The 23,277-nt window shown below is 33.9% G+C and overlaps 1 protein-coding gene across 4 annotated transcripts in view; it reads right to left on the bottom strand.

Moving 5' to 3' along the window:
* RGS7 (regulator of G protein signaling 7) overlaps window positions 1-20,687 on the bottom strand; it is a 742,720-nt gene extending 722,033 nt beyond the window's left edge. The window contains exons 1-2 of one of the 4 annotated variants that reach the window (XM_007481562.3): window positions 20,095-20,687; window positions 18,810-18,937 (exon numbers count right to left, since the gene is read on the bottom strand). In XM_007481562.3, coding sequence (XP_007481624.1) covers window positions 18,810-18,887 — 78 coding nt within the window. In that variant the 5' untranslated portion in view covers window positions 18,888-18,937; window positions 20,095-20,687. Of the gene's footprint in view, window positions 1-18,809; window positions 18,938-19,795; window positions 20,009-20,094 lie in introns of those variants that run through there. The other 3 variants (XM_007481561.3, XM_007481558.3, XM_056816077.1) reach the window with 3 other exon arrangements.
* Between the last annotated feature and the right edge of the window lie 2,590 nt (window positions 20,688-23,277).

Genomic DNA, 23,277 nt, shown 5'->3' with positions numbered 1-23,277 from the left:
TGATCTCCAATCTAAATGCTTATTATTTTACTTCTTTGGTTCTCCTGGTCTGGGTATCTATTTGATAATCCCGGTTCTATGACTGCTCAGGAACATAGTATGTCAATTAGCTAGTTGTATTTTGTCCTCAGAATAAAAATGTTGAGAAATGCTGCTTTCATTAACTACAAAAGCAAGAGTTCTCCAATAGGCACTCTAATATTTCAGTGCAAATCTCACTTTCTTCGTTTGCAATTATACTTTTTAAAACACAGAGGTTTTTTTTGGTTGGTTGGTTTTGGGTGGTGAGGGGATAGCTTTCTCCCTCAATTACATTTAAACACAGGCCTCATTTATCAAGTTCATTGATAAGTACAGGATTAAGCCCATGGTGGATTCCTTCTTTTTCTAGTGTTTTAGTTTTTGTTTTTTTGCTTAACTATATATTTTTTAATTTTAATTTGTTTGTTTGTTTGCTCCATCCAAGTTCCCAGGTATATCTCCTTCCCTCCGCAACCTCCCTGCACTAGAGAAGGCATCATTTAACAACAACAAACAAACAAACAAACAAACAAACAAAAACTATGTCTGCTTTCTATTTATCAGTTCTTTCTCTACAGGTGGACATGCACAAGTTATTTTTCAAACAATATTTCTGTAGCTGTACATAATGTTCTCTTGGTTCTTCTCATTTCACTTCTTTTTAGAATTTCATATAGGTCTTTCCATCTTTTTAAGTTAATTCACTCAGCATTTCTTTTGATGCAACAGTATTCCATTACAATCATATGCCACAACTTGTTTAGCAAATGTTCTTTAAAATACACAATGTGGTGCAACATTATGAGTCTGACAGGACTTTCATCTCATTTCATTACAAAACTAGGAGTAGTAAATTTCATGAGTCATGCAGATCTCCTGAAAATTGGTAAGCAAGAATTTGTTTTTCTTTATACCCAAAGCACCACAGAAGAATGCATACCCTTTGATCCAGTAATCCCAGATCCACTACCAAGTCTGTATTAAAAAGTGATAAAAATGGGACAGGACATGTTTGTACAAAAATATCTATAGCTGTTCTTTTTTTTTGTGGTGGCAAAGAATTGGAAACTAAAGCAATATCCCTCAATAGAAGAATGGCTGAATGAATTGTGGTATATGATAGTGATTCTGCTAAAAGGAATGATGAACAGGATGATTTCAGAAAGAGCTGGAAAGACCCCATGAACTGGTGAAGAGTAAAATAAGCAGAACCAGGAAAACATTGTACACAGTAAAAGCAATATTGTCATATGATTAAATGTGATAGAAGTTACTAATTACTAGATACTGTGATAGAAGTTACTATTACTAATAGCAATACAATGCAATACAATGATCCAGGAAAATTATGAGGAAATTATGAAAAAGAATTCCATTCACCTCCAGAAAAAGAACTGATGGAGTATGAATGCAGATGAAAATATATAATTTATCATTTGTTTATTTGGGTTTATTTGGAGGGGGTGATTTTAAAAGATTATTCACTTGCAAAAATGAATAACATGGAAACGTTTTGTGTGATAATACATGTAAAACTCAGATTGAATTGCTTGCCAGCTCTAGGGGGAGAAGAGAGATAATTTGGATTATGTAACTTCAGAAAATGTATGCAGAAATTTGTTATTAAAATAATGAAATAAAATAAATGAAAAAACAAGAAGTTGTTTTCCCTAAATATTGAAGTTTCAAGCCTCTTCCCAGTTGTCCCTTAAAGAATTCATTAAGATTATTAATATCTGAGTTTCTATTAAGTCTCACCATTCCCAAAGGACCATTAGAGGGTTACAAATGTGATTGGCACGTATGAAAGAAATTGAAGAACCTTTATGAGGCACAAAGCTCATCAATAGTTCCTTTGCAATAGAGAACTATATTGTCATTAGAGAATGGAGAAAATAATAGATTGTGGAAAAGAAGATGTAGAAAAATCATTCTCTCAGGAAAGAATACGACTATAGTCATAAACTTGCTTCAGTATGTGAAATAGTCCTGGACAAAATGGAAGTAAGGTTACCAAATGATTGAGAACACAATGATAACTCAGTAGCTTCATTTTCCCAAACGGATTGTATATCCCTGACAGTGTCAGGCTAGACTCTTTTCCCAATTACCCCCTTTTAGTAGAATTCAAGGTAAAAATCAGCACAGCACCTGATGATTTCAGTATATTATTCATTAATGAGTATTACATAGCTAAATCATCAGTAACTACTAAAGCAGTGGATCCCTGATGTTCCCAGCAGGTCTATAACTTCAGGACTATGAAGTACTATGTTCAGATAAAGAGAAGCAGTTTGTAACTTTGATGAGCTTAAATGAGAGTCAGCAAAAGCCTCTAATAAAATCACCAGATTCTTCCAACAGATTATAAATTCCTAGAGGGCAAGAATGATATTTTATTTAAAACATTTGTTTGTTTTTAAGTATTTCCCCTCCCTCGAAAATCCTCCTCTCTTCCAGACTTCTCTATTTCTTTGGAGAGTGTTAGCATCATTTCAGTCACCCAGATTGGAAACCTCAAAAACATTCTCAACACTTCTCCCTCACTCACACTCTATAATTTATCTGCCATGAAGTCATATTAATTCTACCATCACAGTATCTGTCTTCTTTCCTCATTTACCTGTTGCCTCTCTTGAGGGTAAGGATTATCAATTTTGTTTACATTCCCAGTGTATTATATTAGTATTATATATATAGTATTAGAACATAAACATCACTCAAAAATATTTGTTGACTGATTATGCAAGATTTTGAATAACCAGTATTTGATATAAATAAGCACACTCAGAGTTTCTGTGAGGTCTTTGTGGTTTGTAATGCAGCTTGAATATTCTGCTTCAAGTTATTATTTCCAAATAAGAAACAGCAGCAGAAGTAGAAGAAAGAGAAATTAGTTAGAAATCATGATTAACTGTTATTTGGGTATTCAGTAGAACTGTACTCTCATCTTTCCAAACACTGATGGACTACAAAGAGTGGAATCAAGGGTTGATAACTCAATATCCAGCTAATGTAATTGTTCTGAATTTTTACTGAGTGGCAGAGTTAAGTCCCTTGTGAAATTGTTGGGGGTTTTCCCCCAGACATCACAGACAAATCAAGGGCAGGCTATTTAGGAGTGTCAAAGTCTAGTAGAAAGAGGAAGGTGATAGGGTGAGGAAGGAATCATTTTTGTTTTTCTCCAACTCAAACATACATAGTACAAGTGTGACAGTGATGCAGATATTCTGATTTATTCCCAATGTGACACTGAATCAAACCAAGAAAATCCATCAGTTGTTTAACAAATACTTATAATCTAATATCAGTTGCAACCTACTTGATAGAGGCTAACAGATCTAATAATCATGTTGAGTATAATATTATAAGAAGTTGTTTCCTAAATCAATGCAGAATTATAATTTGAAGGCACATAATCTAACATGGTAAATATGAATTTTATAATAATGAAATATATTTGAAAGGAATTTTAATGCAATCTATTTTAAACTTCTAAGTAGTTGGATGCAAGGTCAGATATTTTGGTGATTGTCAAAGCATCTTAGTTTTGAGTTGTACCATTTAATATTGAACAAATTATTTATTCAAGAGAATGCCTCATTTTACCCATCTACCATGAAAAGATAACAAGCAGTACTCAGAGAAGCATCATGATAAAGTGGATAGGCATATCATCTCAAGACCAGGAAGACCTGAAACATACTATGTGACTGTGACAAGTTATTTAACCTCTCAATTCTATAAGCAACTCATTAAGACTATATTTTGCAGAGAAGATGCCAATTTACAGTGGTAGAGGGAATTTCCTTACCTAAAAATTTTTATAACATTCTTATTTCATTATTTTTAATGAAATTAATCTCATATTCTTATAAGAATGAAATTGCAGGTCCAGTTCCTGTTTCTCTGACAACACTGTTGTGAGGGTTAATGAATGAGAAACACTGAATTGCTTCTCTGTGAAAAGCAATTATCATCACATTATTAGACTCTCAAGCATTGTTTGCTTCATAGTTAAGCTGAAAAATTATTCTATGTTTTAGAAAACAGTGCAATCTGCTCCTAAACCAGGTGTATTTTTCATGAATGAGTAAAGTGTATGTTAACTGAACTCTTGGAAAAGAAAACTTATTATCTACTTCAGAGACAGAAAAAAATGGAGAACAACAGATCAAGCAATGATGGGAGATGAGAGAAAAGAGAAAATAGTATGATGAGATGGAAGAGTAAAAGACTTGCCAGTTACGAACTAAGCTATGTTTAAATACTATCTCAAATTATAAAATAGCTGCTGATTAGTGAGCCAAAATTTATAATTAATATTTAACTGCCCATTCTATATGAAAACAGTTGTTTTATTGAATAGTAAAATTCATCTTGAAATATATAATATTGCAATGGTGCAAAGGGAGAGCAATGCTCTATTTCTGTGGTTGAATCCAAGTTTTCTCATACCCTTTCTCAATGGGCACATGATAAATGAAAAAAAGTTATAAGGTAAATTCAAAAAATAGCCATTCTTCCAGAACAAGTGTGCCAACCTAATTTACAAAATATAGACTTTCTCCTCCAAAACTCTGCATTTGAAAAGAGAAAGTCAGAAAATCCATGTAATTTTCATTTTCTTCAAAACTATTCTGACTAATTATAATAGATGAAGTACTAAAAATGCCCATCACTTTTCTAGGCAAGACACACATCCTCCAGTGACATTAGTCAACTATAGTATCATTTCAAGTAATAGTAGTTGAGAGATGCTGAGACTTTGTTATCTATGCAAATGAAAAATAAAACAAACATTTATTTCCATGATCATTATTGAATTATGACACATTATGAGTCATTAACAATCAGCAGGCAAGGGAACTGGATTTTACCAGTTTAATGCTCCAATCAAAAATAACATCCATAGGGGCAATTAATTTACTGCATATTGTTTGTTACAATTTCTGAGCTAATAAGTAGCACTAGACCAAACAAAATTAAATTGTAAATTAAGAAGCTAAAAGTTAAGCCAATTCATAGGGTGAAGCCTATATCTTTGATAGATAAGATCACTCTTTTAGTCTACTAGATCTATCATTCCACTTAGTATATTTAGGCATAGAACATATACTGTTGAATGTGAGAGCTAGGTGAGACTATAGTCACTGAGGAGCTAGCTGAGACTGAAGAGGCTAGTCTACAGCACCTATTCTAATTAGGCAGACTAGCTAAGAGTTTTTCCCATTTAAAGAGAGAAGTGAGATGTTGCTAGTAGAAGTTAGTTTTAACCCTTTATAGTGGAATATCTATACTTCCTTTCTTGATCATATGGGCCTTGAGATAAAATAAAATTCTAAGATAAATAAGGGCAGTTGTGCTCCCAAGGAACTAGTTTAAAAACGTCCACAAGATACAATTTCCCTCTGATGACCCAGCCTCTATTTTCCAGGCCTTACCAGATGTTTTATGCCTTTTCCTGACTGAGTACCAACATTCCTTGTGCCCTGTCATATCAGAATTGAAGGTAACCCAGAGCCCTGTTTCATTTGGACCTTCAGGTTAACCATCTTTTTCCCCATCATTATTTTTTGGTACATTATCACTCATACAACTCTGATTACCAATCACCAATTACAATCTTTCTGGCATTATAATAGATCACTGGGTCTCACCATCTTTTCTGGTGTTTATTTTTAAGGTCAACAAGACCTCTTAGCATTTCCCCTGATACTTTGCCCTTCAGAACCTCTCCTAGTCATTGCCAGCTGACCTACAACCTAATACTTTTCTAACATAAATTAAATTATAAGCTTCTTGAGAATAGGAACATTGTACTTTTCTACATGGACCTCTAGCACTTAACATGCTATATAGAATGTATTAAATGCTTAATAAATGCATTTCCATTCCATTCCATCTAATCCTGCCTTTCATTTTAGAGATGATAAAATTGAATTATAGAGATAAAACTCCCAATGTCACACAGTGATAGAGTGGAAACAACAGCTTTTATATTATTCCCCAACACCTCCCTAGGATGCAATAAATAGAGTCAAAGATTCTACGTTTTTGGACTAAAAGAAACTCAACAAATCACTTAGTTTGAATGAATAAACTGAGACCTAAACAGGTTAAGGGCCTTAGTTAAAATATTTAATATACAGATAACAAGAAGTAGAGCCAGGATAACTTTGGGCTTAAATGGCTATTTCCTAATTTTTCTCAATGATATAAAGTAATTATTACTGGTTCTAAATAAACCCATAGCATAATTCAAAACTTCCATGGCTGCTAAATTTTAGCTGGGATTCTTTATACATTTTTGTGTCATGAACTTCTTTTTCAATCTGGAAAAACAATGGATCCCTTCTCAGAATCCAATTTTTAGATGCATAAAATACATAGGACTGAAAAGACCAATTTTTTTTGAAATTATCAAAATATTTTTAAAATCATTTCATTAGTCCCAGGTTAAGAATCCCAGTTCCAATATGCCTAATAGGTCAATAGGTAGAACCATGGATGAAAAATTACCTTATTAAAATTAAAATGATGATGACTAATCACTATGAATCATAAATTGATGCTTTTAATATTAGTAGTAGTAGTAACCTACCATTAGCAGTCAGAATACTTTACCATGAAAATATTTGGTATCTTACAAAACTTATATCTGCCTTTTCAGCACCTATCCATGATACTTTCTTTAGACTACACTGATTTTAGGGATAATCCATTTTGTTTTAGACAATAATATGAAAACCCATGTCATTAAACTGAGTAGTTTTAATGGTTATCAGATACTGTTTTGCTCTTCAGATTTTTTAACAAAAGAAAATACCAACATTTGATGGAAATGATTCCTGTGAATAAATGTTTTATTTTTTTCATTGCCCTCATTTGACTTAATCTGTTAAAATCACAATGAAGATAGTCTGTCTTACATCTCTCTATTTAGTAAAACAAACATTCACCAAGAATGAGAACAATTCAAACTAGCTTTCATAAATGCCTATGACCAAAACGCTCCAAAGTGCAAAGTAAGTACCATTTGAAATGATATGTCTTAAAAGTGCCAATTGAATTTCCACAAGGAAACAGAGCCTGAATCAAGTCTACTCAGGTATGAAACATGACCCATGAAAAATAAAATGCAAAGGCAATGAATAAAGATAAAACCTAATAGGAAAAAACACAATTTTTTTCACTACATACACGACTCATTAGGATCTTATTAAGTAATCAAAAGAAAGTATGATGGACAAAAATATCTTAACTGAGTTTAGAAAATAAAGTTTAACCACTTTTTAGAGAGGAAGTAAAATTAATTCAATAGTTGCATGAACATTATATCAATGATGGAACTAGAAAATAAAGGCCAATGTTATGGTTTTATACATGGAAAAATATCCAAGGGAAGGGAGAGAGTGACATGGTCAGATACATATGAGCTAGATGGCACAATGAACAGTGGAATAGACCTTGAATCAGGAAGACTTGATTTCAAAAGTGGTCTATGACATTTAGGAGCTGTGTAACCCTGGATAAAATCACTTAAACCTGTTTGCCTTAATTTCCACTTATATAAAATGACCCAGAGAAGGAAATGAAAAACCTCTCCAATATCCTTGCTAATAAAATTCCAAATGAGGTCACAAAAAGCAGATACAACTGAAAAAAATTAAAGTATGTGTGTACATACACAAAGATATAAATGTGTATATATATTACATTTAAAATATACACATTTATGTATTTGAGTGTGTCCCCACATCTGAACTCCAGTTCAGTATATCCAATTATTGATTGGATATCTTCTCAAGATGTTCCATAGACACCTCAGATTCCACATATACAAAATTTTGTTTACTAATCTTTCATAGTTTTTTTCCCTTCTCCTAACTGCCTTATTTCTGTCAAGTAATCAACACTTCTAGTCATTCAGAATGGCAACATTAGGATCATCCTTGATCCTTTAGTCTCACTAAATTGTCAAATTTTGCTGATTCCACCTCTACAACAATTATCAAATCTATCTTTATCCTTTCACTCACATGGCCACCACCCTCATAGAGGCCCTCATCACCTCTGACCTAATTCCATCTAATTGTTCTTCATGACCCCAGTCTGTCTTCATCTTCAATCCATACTTCCTTCACATTTCAATTTCAAATTGAAATTGCCACAAGGATAAAAAGACAAATTTATTTTCTATTTGAAGTTCTTTAGAATTATTATCTCATTTCATCCTTCTATATATACATTTCTCCTGTAGAGTTCTTGAGAATAGACTTGTCTGGACCAAAATATGACTTCCACCATGAGTTCCACTGTGATAAAGTCTCTGCAGAAACACATGGCAAAGTTTGACAAGTTTGCCCATGGGGCCTGTATTAACTTACAGATAATGTCCTATCTTCTTGTAGTAAGGGGGACTGAAATTTCAGTTACTTATGCAATATGATCCCAGAGTCTAACCTTCTATGCAGAAAAGGAAAACTTCTTATGTAGATGCTGCCATGAAGATTACTTGGGGGGGGGGGGAATTGTACCTTCTAGAGAAGACCATCTCATCTTTGTTTTTTAAAAAAAGGGCCATTCTTGCCCTCAAGGAGTTAATGAGTGAATGACAATACATTGAAAAAACATGAAAGAGGACAGGGAATTGTTATCAAACCAGAAACATGATAGTTTATCTAGTGAAAAATGAAAAGATGACTAACCTTAATTTATGTGAAAGTTCTGGAAGGAACCATTCAATCTGAGAGGAATTTCAGGGCTAAGAGCCCTTCCAAGATTTAAATTCCATTGACTTTTTCAATTTTTGCATTTTGGGTTGGATGACATCAAGTCTGTTCTCTCTTAATTTTTTACATTAAGTGCTTATATATCAGCTGAGGACCCTGTTTCCCGTACATTTGTGGAAATCTAGAAACAAGTTTTATTTGGAGATATTCTTCTTATGTTAAAGCAAAAAGAGAGCCAACAAGAGAATATGACCCTTTGCATAAGCCTCCAGGTTTGGACCAAGTTTCTGTGAGCTCAAAGTATTGTTTGGAACTTGGGCCATGGGCCTAAAAGATTATTAGACCCCACTGCAAGGATGCATTTATTTTACAACAAATTTTATGTTGTAATAAAGGCTCATTGCCTCTGATCAACACCAACGTGATATGGTGAATGAAGGGTTCAATTTTAATATAATAGAGGGTAATTTTTTCAAAACTTCTATAAGATGCACAACTACTTTATATTTTGCAAAAAAACTATATAACCACTTTTAAAAGACTTCTAAGCAAAATATTTCATTATCCCCAAAATGCAAGAAAAATTTATTTTTATTTCTCTTTATATTTTTAAATGCCTTCTGTTGTACTTACACAGTAAAGTGGTGCTATTAAATCATCCCTTGCCATTGAAAAAATGGCAGATATTGAGATGATAAGTGAGGAAATTCAAACAATAGTATGTACATTTACAAGATAATGGTGATGGTCATGATAACATAATTTATAAGATGATATAAGGCTTACAGAGTTTTATTATATATTTTGTAGTTTTATCCTTACAATAACCATGGGTATATTAATGTCCTTATTTTACAAATAATGATATTGAAATTATGATGCACCTAGAGTTATTTAGCAAATAAGGTTCTGAGGCAGGATTTGAACTCACGTCATAACTTCAACTCTAATGCACTAATCATTTCCACTAAAATTCCACCTATAAGCTTATATGAAAATATTTTTGGCACTTAGTAGATCAATTTTCTTTAGAGTCTTTTTTCCCTAAGTAGTACCTAATGATTTTACACACCACCATACCTCATGAAACACAAAACTCTGTGTTTGTGTGTGGGTGGGGGGGTCCATTGTCTGACAGCAAGGATCATCTGTTTGAGTTGCTGGAAATAAGGAACTGCTGAGAGAGATTACTGATGAGGGCACAGTTCTGAGTGGTGAGTATCAGACGTTTTATTTCTCCAAGTATATTTTGGGAAGATTCTTGTCACCTTCAGTGAATTGGACCTTGAAGATGAAGGTCAGTATTACTTTAAATTGTGAATGTAGCCTGTTAAAGCTAAATAATACATTATCCATTTACTTCGAATTTAACTGGAAGTTGGATAGGACTCAAAGGTAGGTTTATGGAAATTTTGAAATGTAATTAATTTTGTGAGTCATCTAGTTTAACTCCTTTATTTTATATATATATCAGGAAAACAGGTTCCAGAAAGAGTAAGTAACTTGCCCAAAACTAGGAGATAGAGGAATAGGCACTGGGATCTGTGTTCTTCATATAGGTAACTTCATATCACATTGCCCTATAGAAATAAACATTGAAAAAGATATTGGAATATTACTGGCAAATGATCTTAAATGTAAGTAGAATAACATTCTGAAGCTTTTACCAAAAGATGTTATTAATAATAAGACATTAGATGTATATGGCCTTTTAAATGTTTTCACATGTACTCTCTTGAAGTGGGTGGAAGCCTAGTGACAAATTTTAGTAGATTCCTGTACTTGACAAGAACTTTCCACCACTTGCTTGAAAAAGGCAAAAGCTATTTTGGGGTTGCAGGAGGCCACATAGATTTACGTTACTCCTGACATTTTCCTTCAACTAGAAAGCAGTAGAAATCATGTCAATTCTGTTCTGTGTGACCTACATCCACGCTGAGAAGCAGTTCTTCAGCTAGCAAGAGGAAATAAGTTAGGAAAATTCTGACAAAGATTATTCTATCAAGGAGCCATTTCTGTCATTTCCACAACTAAACTAGTCTCCTTCTTTCATAAAAATTATGGTATAATGTCTTTTCTACACATCTTGAAACATTCATCAAGTACTCCATCTGTTTCAGAGCTCTGTGTGGTAGAGAGGAAAGAGTATATGGAGATGATGTATTGCTCAAATCCTAGCTCTGGATAGTTTCTCTATTGTTATGATACTTTTATTTTTCTGGACCTCACTTTTCTCTTCTGTGAAAAAAAATTAATTGAAATTATCTCCAATTTTAAATTATATTATTCCATTTTCTTCCCCAATTCTTGATGGTTGTCAAGAAAAGGATCATTTACAAGCTTTTCTCTGAATGAATACTGCACAATAGACCTGAAGAAAGTAGAAACATTCATTTAACACATTTCAAATGAAGTACTTAAAACATATGGTGGCTGCTCTGTCACTGAACAAATGTATGTAATTTGACTTCAAATTAGGATCAGGGAATGAAGTGACAGAGAAGAAAACCCAGGATTATCACCTGGGCAATTTTCCTTTCTTATCTTCATGTGTCCTTGTATATAAAATGAGTGGGTTGGACTAAATGATCTCTAAGTTCCATTTCAACTCTAATATTCTATGATTCTATTTTCAAAGTATTTTAAGCATTTGATGTCATTCAGTTGACATTCTATTCATGACCTTAGCCTACCTTTAGGTGCTTTCACCTGACTTTGAAACTGTTTTACCAAATGTACAAAGGCAATCAATTTCATCAGTCTTATCAAACAAAAAATGGGCAACAATTCTTTCACAAAATCTCCATGAATCTCCAAGTGGGAACATGGCCTAAAATTGACATCAATTCTTAGAGCTCCTAAAGTAATTCCCTCATGAAGGAGCAAGGATGAGAGATAATAATCTAGGCTTGACAAGCAGATTTGGAACCTGGCCTTCTAGCTATCTTTGGTGAATATGAGTTCTTCTCATGCTCCCCAGAGGAGTCTGATAGTCACAGAACCAATGCCACACTCTGATGTAACAGAAACTTGACAATGGTAAGTCCACATTCCTGATATTTAAGAAGAAGAGGCCATTAAGTTATACTCTATCAGTATCTTCTAATACCAATACAAAAGACTTTATCTTCCCCAAATGTGACAATAATTTTAAAATTCAATACATTCATTCACTTTGTTGATTATCCATTATATTCAAATCACTACTGTAGTCACTGTGTAGAATACAAAGATGTATAATATAATACAATGCACATCCATTCAGAAGCTCAAAATCTATTCAAGGACATAGAAAAATTTATGAATAGAAAATAGGATGTGAAAAGTCTCATCAAACATGATATAGACTGGAAGTCTTAGTTTATTTCTCTACACTGTCTACAAAGACAAGTACAACATGGTGGGATTAACTCTTAATTAGTATTAAAACTTTAAGGTTTCTGGTCACTTATTGTGGTATATTGATCTTTGAAAGATCTTTGACACAAATATGCACATGTACACTATGTATATCTAGCGATCCATATATATGTTTACATATACATAAGTACATATGTATGTACATGTAAGTACGCCAATATGTGTATACATACATATTAAGAAGTATGAGGTACTAAATTTAATTAGTTCAGGAGATTCTTTTTAGAATAAAATCAACTCTAAAAAGGCTGGTATTCTTACTGTTAACCTTACCAAAAGTTTCAGTAAATTCTCTTTCAGAAGCTGCTCCTTATTCATTACTGTGTTTCATGTAAAGAAGTAATATCCATGAAGTTGAAACCATAGGTTTAAAACAGAAATCTGGGCAAATGCTATGGAAATTTTCTATCAAAATCCCATTGTCCCAAGATTTTTCAATTGATTGACTTGAACACAAGGGAAAAGGTATTTTTTTTAAAAGATTGCTTAATTTTTAATATTTCCTTAGGCAAATGGCAAATTTAGGACTATTTCTTCTGAGAAACTAGGGCACTAACTATATCATACACAATTATTTTATAATTAGATTGACATTATGTTAAAAGGGAAGTCACTGTAACCCTGACATTCAAATGTCTTTTCGCTAGTGGCGTGAAAATTAGAATGCATGCCAATTATTTGCATTATTATTTTCAACAACTCTATCTTTTTAAAAAGGCACCATAAATTAAGGCACTAAATATTCCAATCCTTATATTTTCAATATTTACATAACTATTATATGCCATTTCCATGCAAACTAAAAATACTGCTTTTGAAAATTCAAAAGAAATTTTAAGGCTATTAAAAGTCAATAAAAACCCTGGAAAGTTTTTTTAAATTTCTATACTTTTCTCTGACCTATTAGAAGGGAAAGATTGGAAGTGGGAAGATAAGTTGATGAAAAGCATCAGGCTATAAATCCTTATCTAAGTCCTACAGATAGCATTGACAAGGAAGGAAATTAATGGCAAGGAAAGAGTGCATTCACTGAAGACCTTCCTGTGCTGAACTCAAGTTAATTATTATCCAATGTTCATCATCATATTATCACTCAGAAAGTATTCCATCTGCTTCCTGGAGCTGCAATGTCACAAACCATTGTCCTATCCTACCACAGTGTAAACATTGACATAAACCATTTCACTAAGGGAAAATCAGGTCTCAAGCAGTATTGTTGAAATGAATTATTTGAAGCAGTTCTTTAGGAACAGAGAAAAAATCAAAGAAGAAAGGTATTACTAAATAATTTAATTTACAATAATAAGCATATTTAGGGTTTTGCCAAGGACAAAAAGAATTCTCCACACAGCCAAATCAATGATTTCCTCCTCCCACCCAAGTCCTCTACTACATAACCCATACCAAACCCTCTATCAAGCACCTTGACTTCCTTCACCTGATTTAGGAAACTGAGAGGTAAAAAATTCAGTCTTTCCAAGTGTAAAAGCTATTTTGATTCTCAAATTAAAAATATTACCAACTTACTAAGTTATCTACATCATTAATACTGGGAAGAGGGCTGCTATTTCTTGTCTTACTAACTCCTGTCTTCATATTTTAGTTTCCCAAATCCTAACAAATCATAGCTGCAAAGGCTTCAAATATGATAAAAGACATATTGAAATATAGAAGAGTAAGTCTAAAGCCTTTCCAATGTGGCTAACTACTTATCTAGGGAAAAGGCTAGAGAAATACAAAAAACTGAACACTTCTAGAAAACATCCAACTATCTCATCCAGGTCCAGGAAGGCTAAAATGACCAATTCTAACTGTAACAATTTTTTGAGAAATTAATGTTAATAATCTTATTTTGCCATTGTCTTTTTCTTCACATACAGGGACAGAATAATTCCAGGAATGAATAGCTCTGACCTTATATAACATATAAAATCAAGCTATTCACAAAGAACTATGTGTTTTTATCCAATGTGTCACTGGATGATACCTAAATTCAGAGGTTGTTTGGTTTGCAAAATTGTGCAAGCAGCCAAAGTCATAAGTAATCTATGAGCTCATCCAATCTACTCCAAGGTTTGGACATTATCACATTCTTCATTTCACAGATGGTGAAGAGGAAGCACTGATTAAACCTGCCTTGCCCAAGATATCACAGAAAATCAGAAATAGGACTAAGCACAGTAGAATAGAACCTTTCAGTTTCAATTATTTATCTATTATTATCCCCTCCAGAAGATTATATATAACAGCAACTCAGGTTGGAAGTGCCTTCACCCTCAAGAGTTGCTGTAGGCACCAATATCAATGGAACTGGAGTCATAACTGTTGAACAAAAGTCTTGATTTTGCTATTAAGATCATAAGAATCTTGATATAGAATCATTTTCTCCTTCAAAATCTACACTTGTGGCACCTCATATAACAGCTAACAGAAAAACTTCATAATCATCTCAAGTTTTAATTGGTGTTTGTTAATAGAGAAAGAAAAGACAAAAAGTATGCTATTGTGAAGTTGGTAGTAATGATGTTACAGAAAAAAAATTAATCCTATTAAAATACTGAATTAAAGAAACATTTTCAACTTGTTTTATAACAGCAGGAGCACAAACAGTTGGTGCAATAATATCAGAAATATATTGTTCATTTCTAGTATGCTTCAAAGAGAAAAAGCTAATGTTTTAACTAATATGAAATCTTGAGATCAAGTTCCCAAAGAAAATCATTCTAGCAAATGCTGAGTTGTCAGCTACTATGCCAGAAGGTGATATGCACTGTCAAGTGTGTAGTCTTTTGACCAAACCATGACATTGGGATCTTTTCTCTATGCTCTAGCTTGGCCGCCATCTTATATAGACAGTGCCACTTTGGGAGGTAGGTTAAAGTCCAGGAAGATCCCAGGAAATAATTCCATTCACATCAAGCTAGAATGGAGCTCCGGAGATTGACATTAGTCCATGTACTTCTGAAAGGCTGTTGTGTTTCCAGGGAAACCCAAGACTGACTGTCTCTCTTTATGAGAAAGTAAATATTACCATTATAACCAGCAGCTTGTCTGAATAGAGGCTCACATGTTTCAAATGCATTTCAGTTTTATAGAATATTCCCATACAATTAATCTTACATTTCCCTACATTACTTTGTATTTTCAAAGAACATTGTATATGTTATTCTATTCCATCCTCAACCATCCTGATAGAGAATATGCATTATTGTGCCCATTTTATACATGAAAAAACTGAGCTTAATAAATATAATTTGATTTTTTTCATGATCACACACTTTACAAGTATCAATGAAAGGATCTGGGTCTATGCTTCCTCTTGTGACCCAATTCTTTCTACTAAACCACACTTCCTCTCAACATGTGTCCAAATAAGTAATATTACATAACCCACATAATTTCCTTACCTAAGTAAAGTCAGCATTAAAGTTGGAGGAAATTAATCAATAAGTCTTTTTTTAAATCATTGGCTGAGATTTTAAAGCTACCTCATATATTTTTCTAGACACAAATATCCATCAAAAAAGCTAAAGACATTATGACCATACATTGTATACTGGTTTGCTAATACCAGTTTGGTTTAGTTTTTTATTGTAATTGCCTTCTGTTGTTTTGTTTTGTTTTTAAAAACTCTTCAGTTTTTTTCCTAGATTGTAGATGATATTCCTCTATTATCTACATTAGGATGATCATAATGGGTAAACTGGTCAAAAGGGAAGCAGCAACTCCAAATATCCAATTACCTGAAATTCTACATGAGGATTTGATTTGTTGCTTCACTTTGTTAACTATCCATTACCTCATTTTCTTCAAGGGAATATTTGTGAGGACCAGTCTTTGACTACAAGCAACAATCAAGATGAAGTATAAATAACACTCACAACATATTGGTATTCTGAGTAGGAATAATTATCACAACACTAAGCTCACTAACCAAAATGTGACATATGGGAGCAAAAATGCACTGTGTGATGCTAGCTGTTTCTTGTTCAAAACATGCTTTCAAGAACTGGGTTGCAACAATGAAATAGAAGTGGAAAATTGATGTGAGTCACTATAACAGCAATTTATCTGTCCATTTCCTCTTAAAATAGAGAATGATGAACTATTGTATCAGACTTCTTTTCCACTTTTGGTTTTATTTCATCATTAATAAGAATTTTCAACATAGAATTTATAAATCTGTGATGGTAAAACAACAGGAAAACTAATTTTTGTGTTCAACTTATGAACTTTCTGAGTATTTCTATTAAGTACACTGAAAAGCTTCTCTGCTGTCAAACAATATAGTTCAATATAAGATAAAAGTATGGTGTAACGACACTTCCTGCTGTATCTTATATATATATATATATATATAATTACCAGTAGATTTTAACCAGAATCTGTCTTTGATTTGCATTATTAAGTATTATTTAACAATTAATTAGAAGTTGTGATGCAAATCACATACAAAACACATACCTCTATACCACTAGACAACTAGAAAATACACAGTAAATATTAATGATTAAAATTAACACATCTGAAATGAGGTTTCTTCTTTGAATATTAAGAAAGAAACACTTATAAAAGAAAATTCTGCAGGCTATTAAATCTCACAATGAATGAAAGAAGCCAGTCAATGAAGGAGGTTTTATTCATGCCTATATTATTTTTGGATAGTTGAAAGAATGACATTTCACTTGACTCTCTCAGAATTCATCAATATCTATTTCCTAACAAAAAGTACCATGTAAAAATATATAAATAACATGTGTAATTTAAAATTAACAATCTAAAAGCACTCAACTAATTTTCAAACTACGTTTGTACTCTTTTAACCATGTAATATTGATATGGGAAACAAATACATATGAGACATTTAGTATCTTTTTTAAATTGATAAACTTTAAATTGCAGAATATTTGGATCTTTAAACATCCAAAGGAAGATTTAAAAAAAAAAACAGAATCTGTCAGTCCTCAAAAAACAACTTAAAAATACAAACAAACTTTGAAACCTTAAGTTTTAAAGTCACTTTGGTACTCTATGCAACTTAATACTTTTGATGATATTGTATAGTTCAGGAACTCTTAAAAGTGAAAGTTCAACCACAAAAAGTAGGAAGTGAGGGAAGGAAGGAAGGAAGGAAGGAAGGAAGGAAGGAAGGAAGGAAGGAAGGAAGGAAAACTATTTCAAAGATGTTCTATAGCACACCTTCAAGAAAGATTTTTATTACCTAAACCATATCTCTATTCAACATTCATTCAAAATGGGTTAAAAGGATGAAAGAGTGCAGTTTTAACTATTTAAAAAGAATTTTTTATTTGATTTATCCAGATAGAAAAAATTACTTCTCAATTTTATCATTTTAACTTTCAAGATTCACCTGTCCTCATTCTCAGCCTAACATATATACAGTAGGTATAAGTTTCAAAGATTAGAAAGTAGTTCATTAACTCTTACATTTGCATTAGAATAACAATAATAATTATTTTCAAAATCTTTCCCTAGACTTTTTATTGGTCACAAACTAAAAGGCAATTTCCAGGGTAGGTAAAATTAGGTCAAATGTATAGATTTCAAATTCTCATTTATATTCAACTTTGATAATGCTGAATAATAATAAACTATGCTTATTCTCTCTTATAATGCTTAGGACCTTTAAGGTTATTCTTATGTTCAACTTAGTTGTATCCCTTTACCTTGTTGGCATAAGTTTAATAACTTAAGACATTTCCCACAGAGCACTCCAAATAAAAAATTTCTGAAATAGCACCAGCATAAACTACAATACTTAACATATTGTATGGAGGAATTAAATACGGTTCCTTTATTTTATTAAGATTGTTGATCATGGTGGAAATGGAGTCAGCTAAGAAACTATTCACAAATATGCATGGTTTTCAACACTTTCATCATTGTAATTCAAGGTCCAGAAGCTTGTTGCTGATATCATTCCTAAAGAATGAGTAGAACTGTCGAATTTATTTTGGCAAACAAAAGTTATTTTTGTTTTTCATAATGGAGTCAGTATCATAAATCAATCTCTACCAACAGGATAAAATAACCACAAGTACAAAATGAACACATGATTCAAGCTAATTTCAAACGAAAGGATTATTTGCCTTAATACATAAAAATAAGTCATCTTTGCATTTACAAAGATGACAGAAAATTTACACCTTCATCTACCACCATAAGACTGCAGTCTAGCCTGTTTATTCCTGGAATTAAGATATACATAATTATTGTATGTGTTATTCATTTACTTAAATTTTGAAAGTAAAGGTTTATCCTGACAGATTAAATAACTGTTCAATGATTATTTAATAATAATCAGAGGTTGTTCCTCAAAAAAGTTGGGATGCAAGAATCTGCAGTTATAATGGTAGCAGATCAGTAGTTCAGTTTATAACAAATATTTAAGAAAACTTATCTAATAAAGAATGAGTGTCTAGCCATATATATTTCATCTTTGTGTTAATAGATAATTGAATAATAACACTTTTTACTCTTACATATGATATTAAATAATATTTTTACATATCTAATAATTAATTTACTCACACTCCTTGCTAGATAGACTAAACAAAAAATAAACATGTTAGAAATCCCTCTTTACACAAAAAGAAAAGAAAAAATCCTTACCTTTCTGTATACAAGCATGTTGGGTGATTCATCAGCCACCCCATTGCTGCTCTGTCCATAATTGTTTCCCTGTGCCATGTCACCCCAAATCAGATAGACTCTTAAATAATGGAATTATCAACTTGCAACTGAAAAAAAGTAAGAGATCCCAATAAGACTTTTTTGATTCACAAGTGGCAGTTATTTGACCCTTTCTATTTTCATTTTTTAAAACATCCAAAAGCTAACTTTAGAATATTTCTACTCTGGAACTATGGTAAAAGAGTCTACATTGAAAACTTATTATACTATAACATCAATATAGCTACAACATACAGAAGCAAGCTTCAAGTAATCATAGGGATTATGAATAGCTACTACCTTTGGATTATACATGTTGAGCTGATTCCTACTTTAATTAAATAAATTAAGTAAGTAAAGAGGAATCATTTGAAGTATTTAATGTTCACATTATAAAAATAAACAAGGCTTCCATCTAAGTGCTGATAAGGAGGATCTTTTTAATCTCACTACAACTAATTGCATTTCAGCTTGATCTTATTTTCCAAAAAGGTCTGTAGGACAATACATAAAACATCATCCTTCAGACTTCCCCCCTCCTCCATACTGTTCTCAGGTGCCTGGTCTCCCCTAGGCATATAAATAAGAGACCTATATTCCTGTGCAATTCACTAGCACGTGTGTTTCCTCTTTTTGCATCTAGGGTTCCTAAAGAAGAGAAATACAGCACATTTCTGCTTGTCCTGGTCACCTAGTTTCACTTTATCTCAGTGTCAGCTATCTGCTCATTTTTCACCCCACATACTTTAAAAGAAGTCGGAGCACAGTTTAGTTCAATCTTTGCAGGAAAACATCAGAATGTGCTTCAGCCACAGTCAGAATTCGGCAACCAAGCAAGAGAAAATAATTCCGATGGCTACCTGGGCAATTATCAGCAAAAACCTAACTGTCTGAGCAATCGGCAAAGGAGAAGATAAACAACCAACCCCCAAATCTCTTTGCTTGACTCGATCTCAGTAGCAGCAAATGGCAGGCAAGTCTGTTTGCCCTGCAATGAAGCCGCCAAAGCCCAAGCCAGTAATTTCAGAACCGTGGACAGTGCCACAGAAGGCGGCAACAGCAGCCCTAGCAAGAAAGCTATAGACTCAGCAGCAGCCGCCTCCCAACGCATTGCCAACGTACACGCTTCACATAGTGTCAGATTGGGGAGAGGGGGAGGGAGAGGAGAACAGGGAGGGCTCCTCTACTTCCTCTCCCTCCTCCCCTCTCACCACCTTCTATTTACCTCCTCGGCCAAGGTCACGGCACCACGGCGTCTCCTCTCTGGTGCGCACTGGGTGCAGTTGAGTGTCAGCTAGCAGCAAACCCAGGAGCAATGCAATGAACCTTCATCACACAGAAAATGCAGAACCGCGCTGCTCCTGATGCTGCGACCTCCTCTTCTAGTGCCCCTCCCTCCTAGCCACCCTCTTCGACTGGCTTTGCAGGAACAGCTTCAGCAGCTCGCTCTCTCTGTTCCTTCGTTCTCTCGCTCTCTGGTTCGCTCGCTCCCTTTTCCCCAGGACTGGTAAACCAAGCGCGTGCAGGAGCTTGAGACGCCCTGGCCTGTGCGCGCGACAGCCCGGGGCAGGGAGGAGGCGAGGAGCGAAGAGAATAGTCACGTGGACAAGCAGATCGTCCAAAGGTGCTGGTTCTGGTTGGCGTGGCTGCTGCTGCCTCTGCCGCCCGCTGCCTGCCTGCCTTTCCTCTCCCACCACCTTTCCCTTTAAGTAGGAGCTGGGCCAGAAACCCATTGAAGCGCTTTTTTTGTTCAGTTCATCTTCTCCAGCTCTTCCTCTTGCCTATCTTTGCTTTTAATATTGTAGGAAGTAATGGAGATCGGTACTGCTGAAAGCAAACAGCAAAGAAAGGAAATGGCTTTAGGCATGGATGGCTCAGTCCAACTGGTAGTTTTTCTCCCTAGTTTCATGTATGCTCAGGTAATCAATTGCATTATTTTTACTATTATTTTAATGTATGCAATTTTACATATAAGATACCATAATTCTTTATGCCAGTCCCCAGATCAGGAGACACCCTGTGAGGGTAGTGGTAGGAAGGACAACGGAGTGATCTAATTCAGATTGCCTGAAGCAATCCAGGCTTCCTAAGAAGTAGGATGAAAGTAAAGTAATTTGGAACAACCTAAGGGAGAAAATCCCTGTCGCCTCTGAACTGTTTTAAAAGGGAGAAAACATTCTAGAATACTTATCTCTTTGACTACAGCTATGCAAAGTAACTTTCTCCCCCACATCCACCTTCTTTCATCCTGACATTCTACCACTTCTATAACCTGCAGGGGGTGAGGGAAGGAAAGACCACGGAATGATTCATCAGGATTCTTTCCAATTAACTATCATTAACTCTCCTGCAAGAGCTACTATAGCATGTATGCCTGCTTTCTTCAGAAAAAAAAAAAAGAAAGTGTATTCTTCAAAACTACAGGCACTGAGCTTAACAGTAATTCCTGGAAATTTTTTAGAAAGGATGATTTAAAGGGATGGTTTGTGATATTGTGACAGGGAAATGATGATTTCAAGGCAATGTAGATTAATCAAGAGTAATGCCAGACTAACCTCATTTTCTTTTTTGATAGGTTTACTAGACTGATGAATCATGGGAATACCATGAACATAGTATGCCCAGATTTTAGTAAGGCACCTGAAAAATCATCATGGAATAATAACAAGTTACATATACCCAAGACTTTAAAAATAATTACTATATGAGACACTCTTCAGAACCCTGTGATGAAGTTAAAAGATGATGAGATGTGTGCTGGATCACAATACAATTCAAGAAATTCCAAACTTGTTCACTCAAGAGTTGGGTTACTAGTAAAAGGCTTTAGGAATCTGTCCTGGTACTGTACTTTTCAACATTCTCATCAATGGTTTGGATGAAAGTATGGATAACATGCCTCTTACATACAGAGGATGCACATATCAAACTCCATTATGAAATTGCATATCTCCTTCAAGAGGTACTACAATGTCTCAGAACTTTATACAGTAGTAGTCTCTCAGAAGCCGAGAATGATGATTGTCTTTGTGCATTATCATCCATTGATGTACCCTCATGTGGCTTTGAAGTCCAAAGACTGAGGCGCAAAGTTTGTGGCACATGAGGCATGGAATGCCAGTTGTTACAGGAGGTGTGGTTGTGGCCTGGTGTCGGCATTCACACGCAGGGGCAAAATGTCCACGTCATCATCTTCAAAGGTGGTGGCATGGTTAATGTGGGTAGGCCAGCTGCTTCTGTCAGAGGCAGCAAGTTCTAGTTGCTTTGGTGTAATGCCAGCCCACTTAAAGTTATACAATTAACAATGTAAACAGGAGGAGCTGGAGGATCTCATCATTCAAAGAAAGTCCATACTCATTTTGGATTCTGTTATGGATCTCCTCCTCCTCAGTGGCAAATACTTTTGATGAGTATACAACTCCCTCTTTTATATCTCACCTGATACTTATCATTAAGTAACTTAAAAGGATTGCTTCTGTGCTTATATTTTCAAGGATTCCTGAATTATTTTTGTATATTCATGAAGGATTATATATTGATGTAAAGGCAGCATTTTGTTCAACTGAGTGGAATGCTTTTGCATAATCCATAAGCAATTAGCAAAATGCAATCTTATATTTTCTATATCTTTTAGTCAATAGTCAAGATGGTAAAAATGTGGTCTATCAGTGAAAATCACTTGCAATTTGTGTGTAGACCACATTTATAAAGATTTTCTATAGATAAGAAAATAAATATATATAAATGATGATAGTTGTTGAAGTTTTCTTGGTCATCGTGTTTTATTAATGAGGTCTGAGCTTTCCCCATGCATGTGCTATCTTCCTTTCCTTTGTAATCAGTGCCTCATTACTTTTATGATCTTCATATCTCCATTTTATAAATCTGATCCAAATCTGTCTTTGTTCTCTTTACTGCCTTTTTTACCTCTTCTGTGAACACCTCAAGGATGGTGATTTCTAAATGGAGTGATTCCACTATCCTTAATGGAGAAAGGAGCTTGTTGAAATTACTTTTGCAAGTCTTACATTTTTCTTCTTTGTGGTTCTTTTTCCATTTACCCTTGGATGCCTTTAGGATTACCTTGCTTAGTTGATATCTTGCTAAGCTTTCTTTACACTGGTTTCACCCTCCACTATTCTCTATTTTATAAAATGATACTGCTCATAATCATATTTCTTTTGTTAGATTTTACAAACAAGTTTATACTCTAACCTGATTGCTTTTGGCAGCCATCTCTATCCATTTGGCAAATAAGTCAAATGTTTGCTGACTTAGGTGTTTTCCGGGTTTGTTTTGTTTTTAATTCTGGTCTTGTAGTAATTAATTCACATTGGTTCAACTTTTGAATTAAATTATTATTATTGCCTAGGTCATTTCTGTTTTCCATTTCCATTTTTTAAAAAAA

Source organism: Monodelphis domestica, chromosome 2 (assembly GCF_027887165.1).
Source record: "Monodelphis domestica isolate mMonDom1 chromosome 2, mMonDom1.pri, whole genome shotgun sequence".
In the NCBI taxonomy this organism is placed as follows: domain Eukaryota; kingdom Metazoa; phylum Chordata; class Mammalia; order Didelphimorphia; family Didelphidae; genus Monodelphis; species Monodelphis domestica.
The sequence above is the reverse complement of the archived record's forward strand: the minus strand, read 5'-3'. Positions and strand labels throughout refer to the sequence as shown.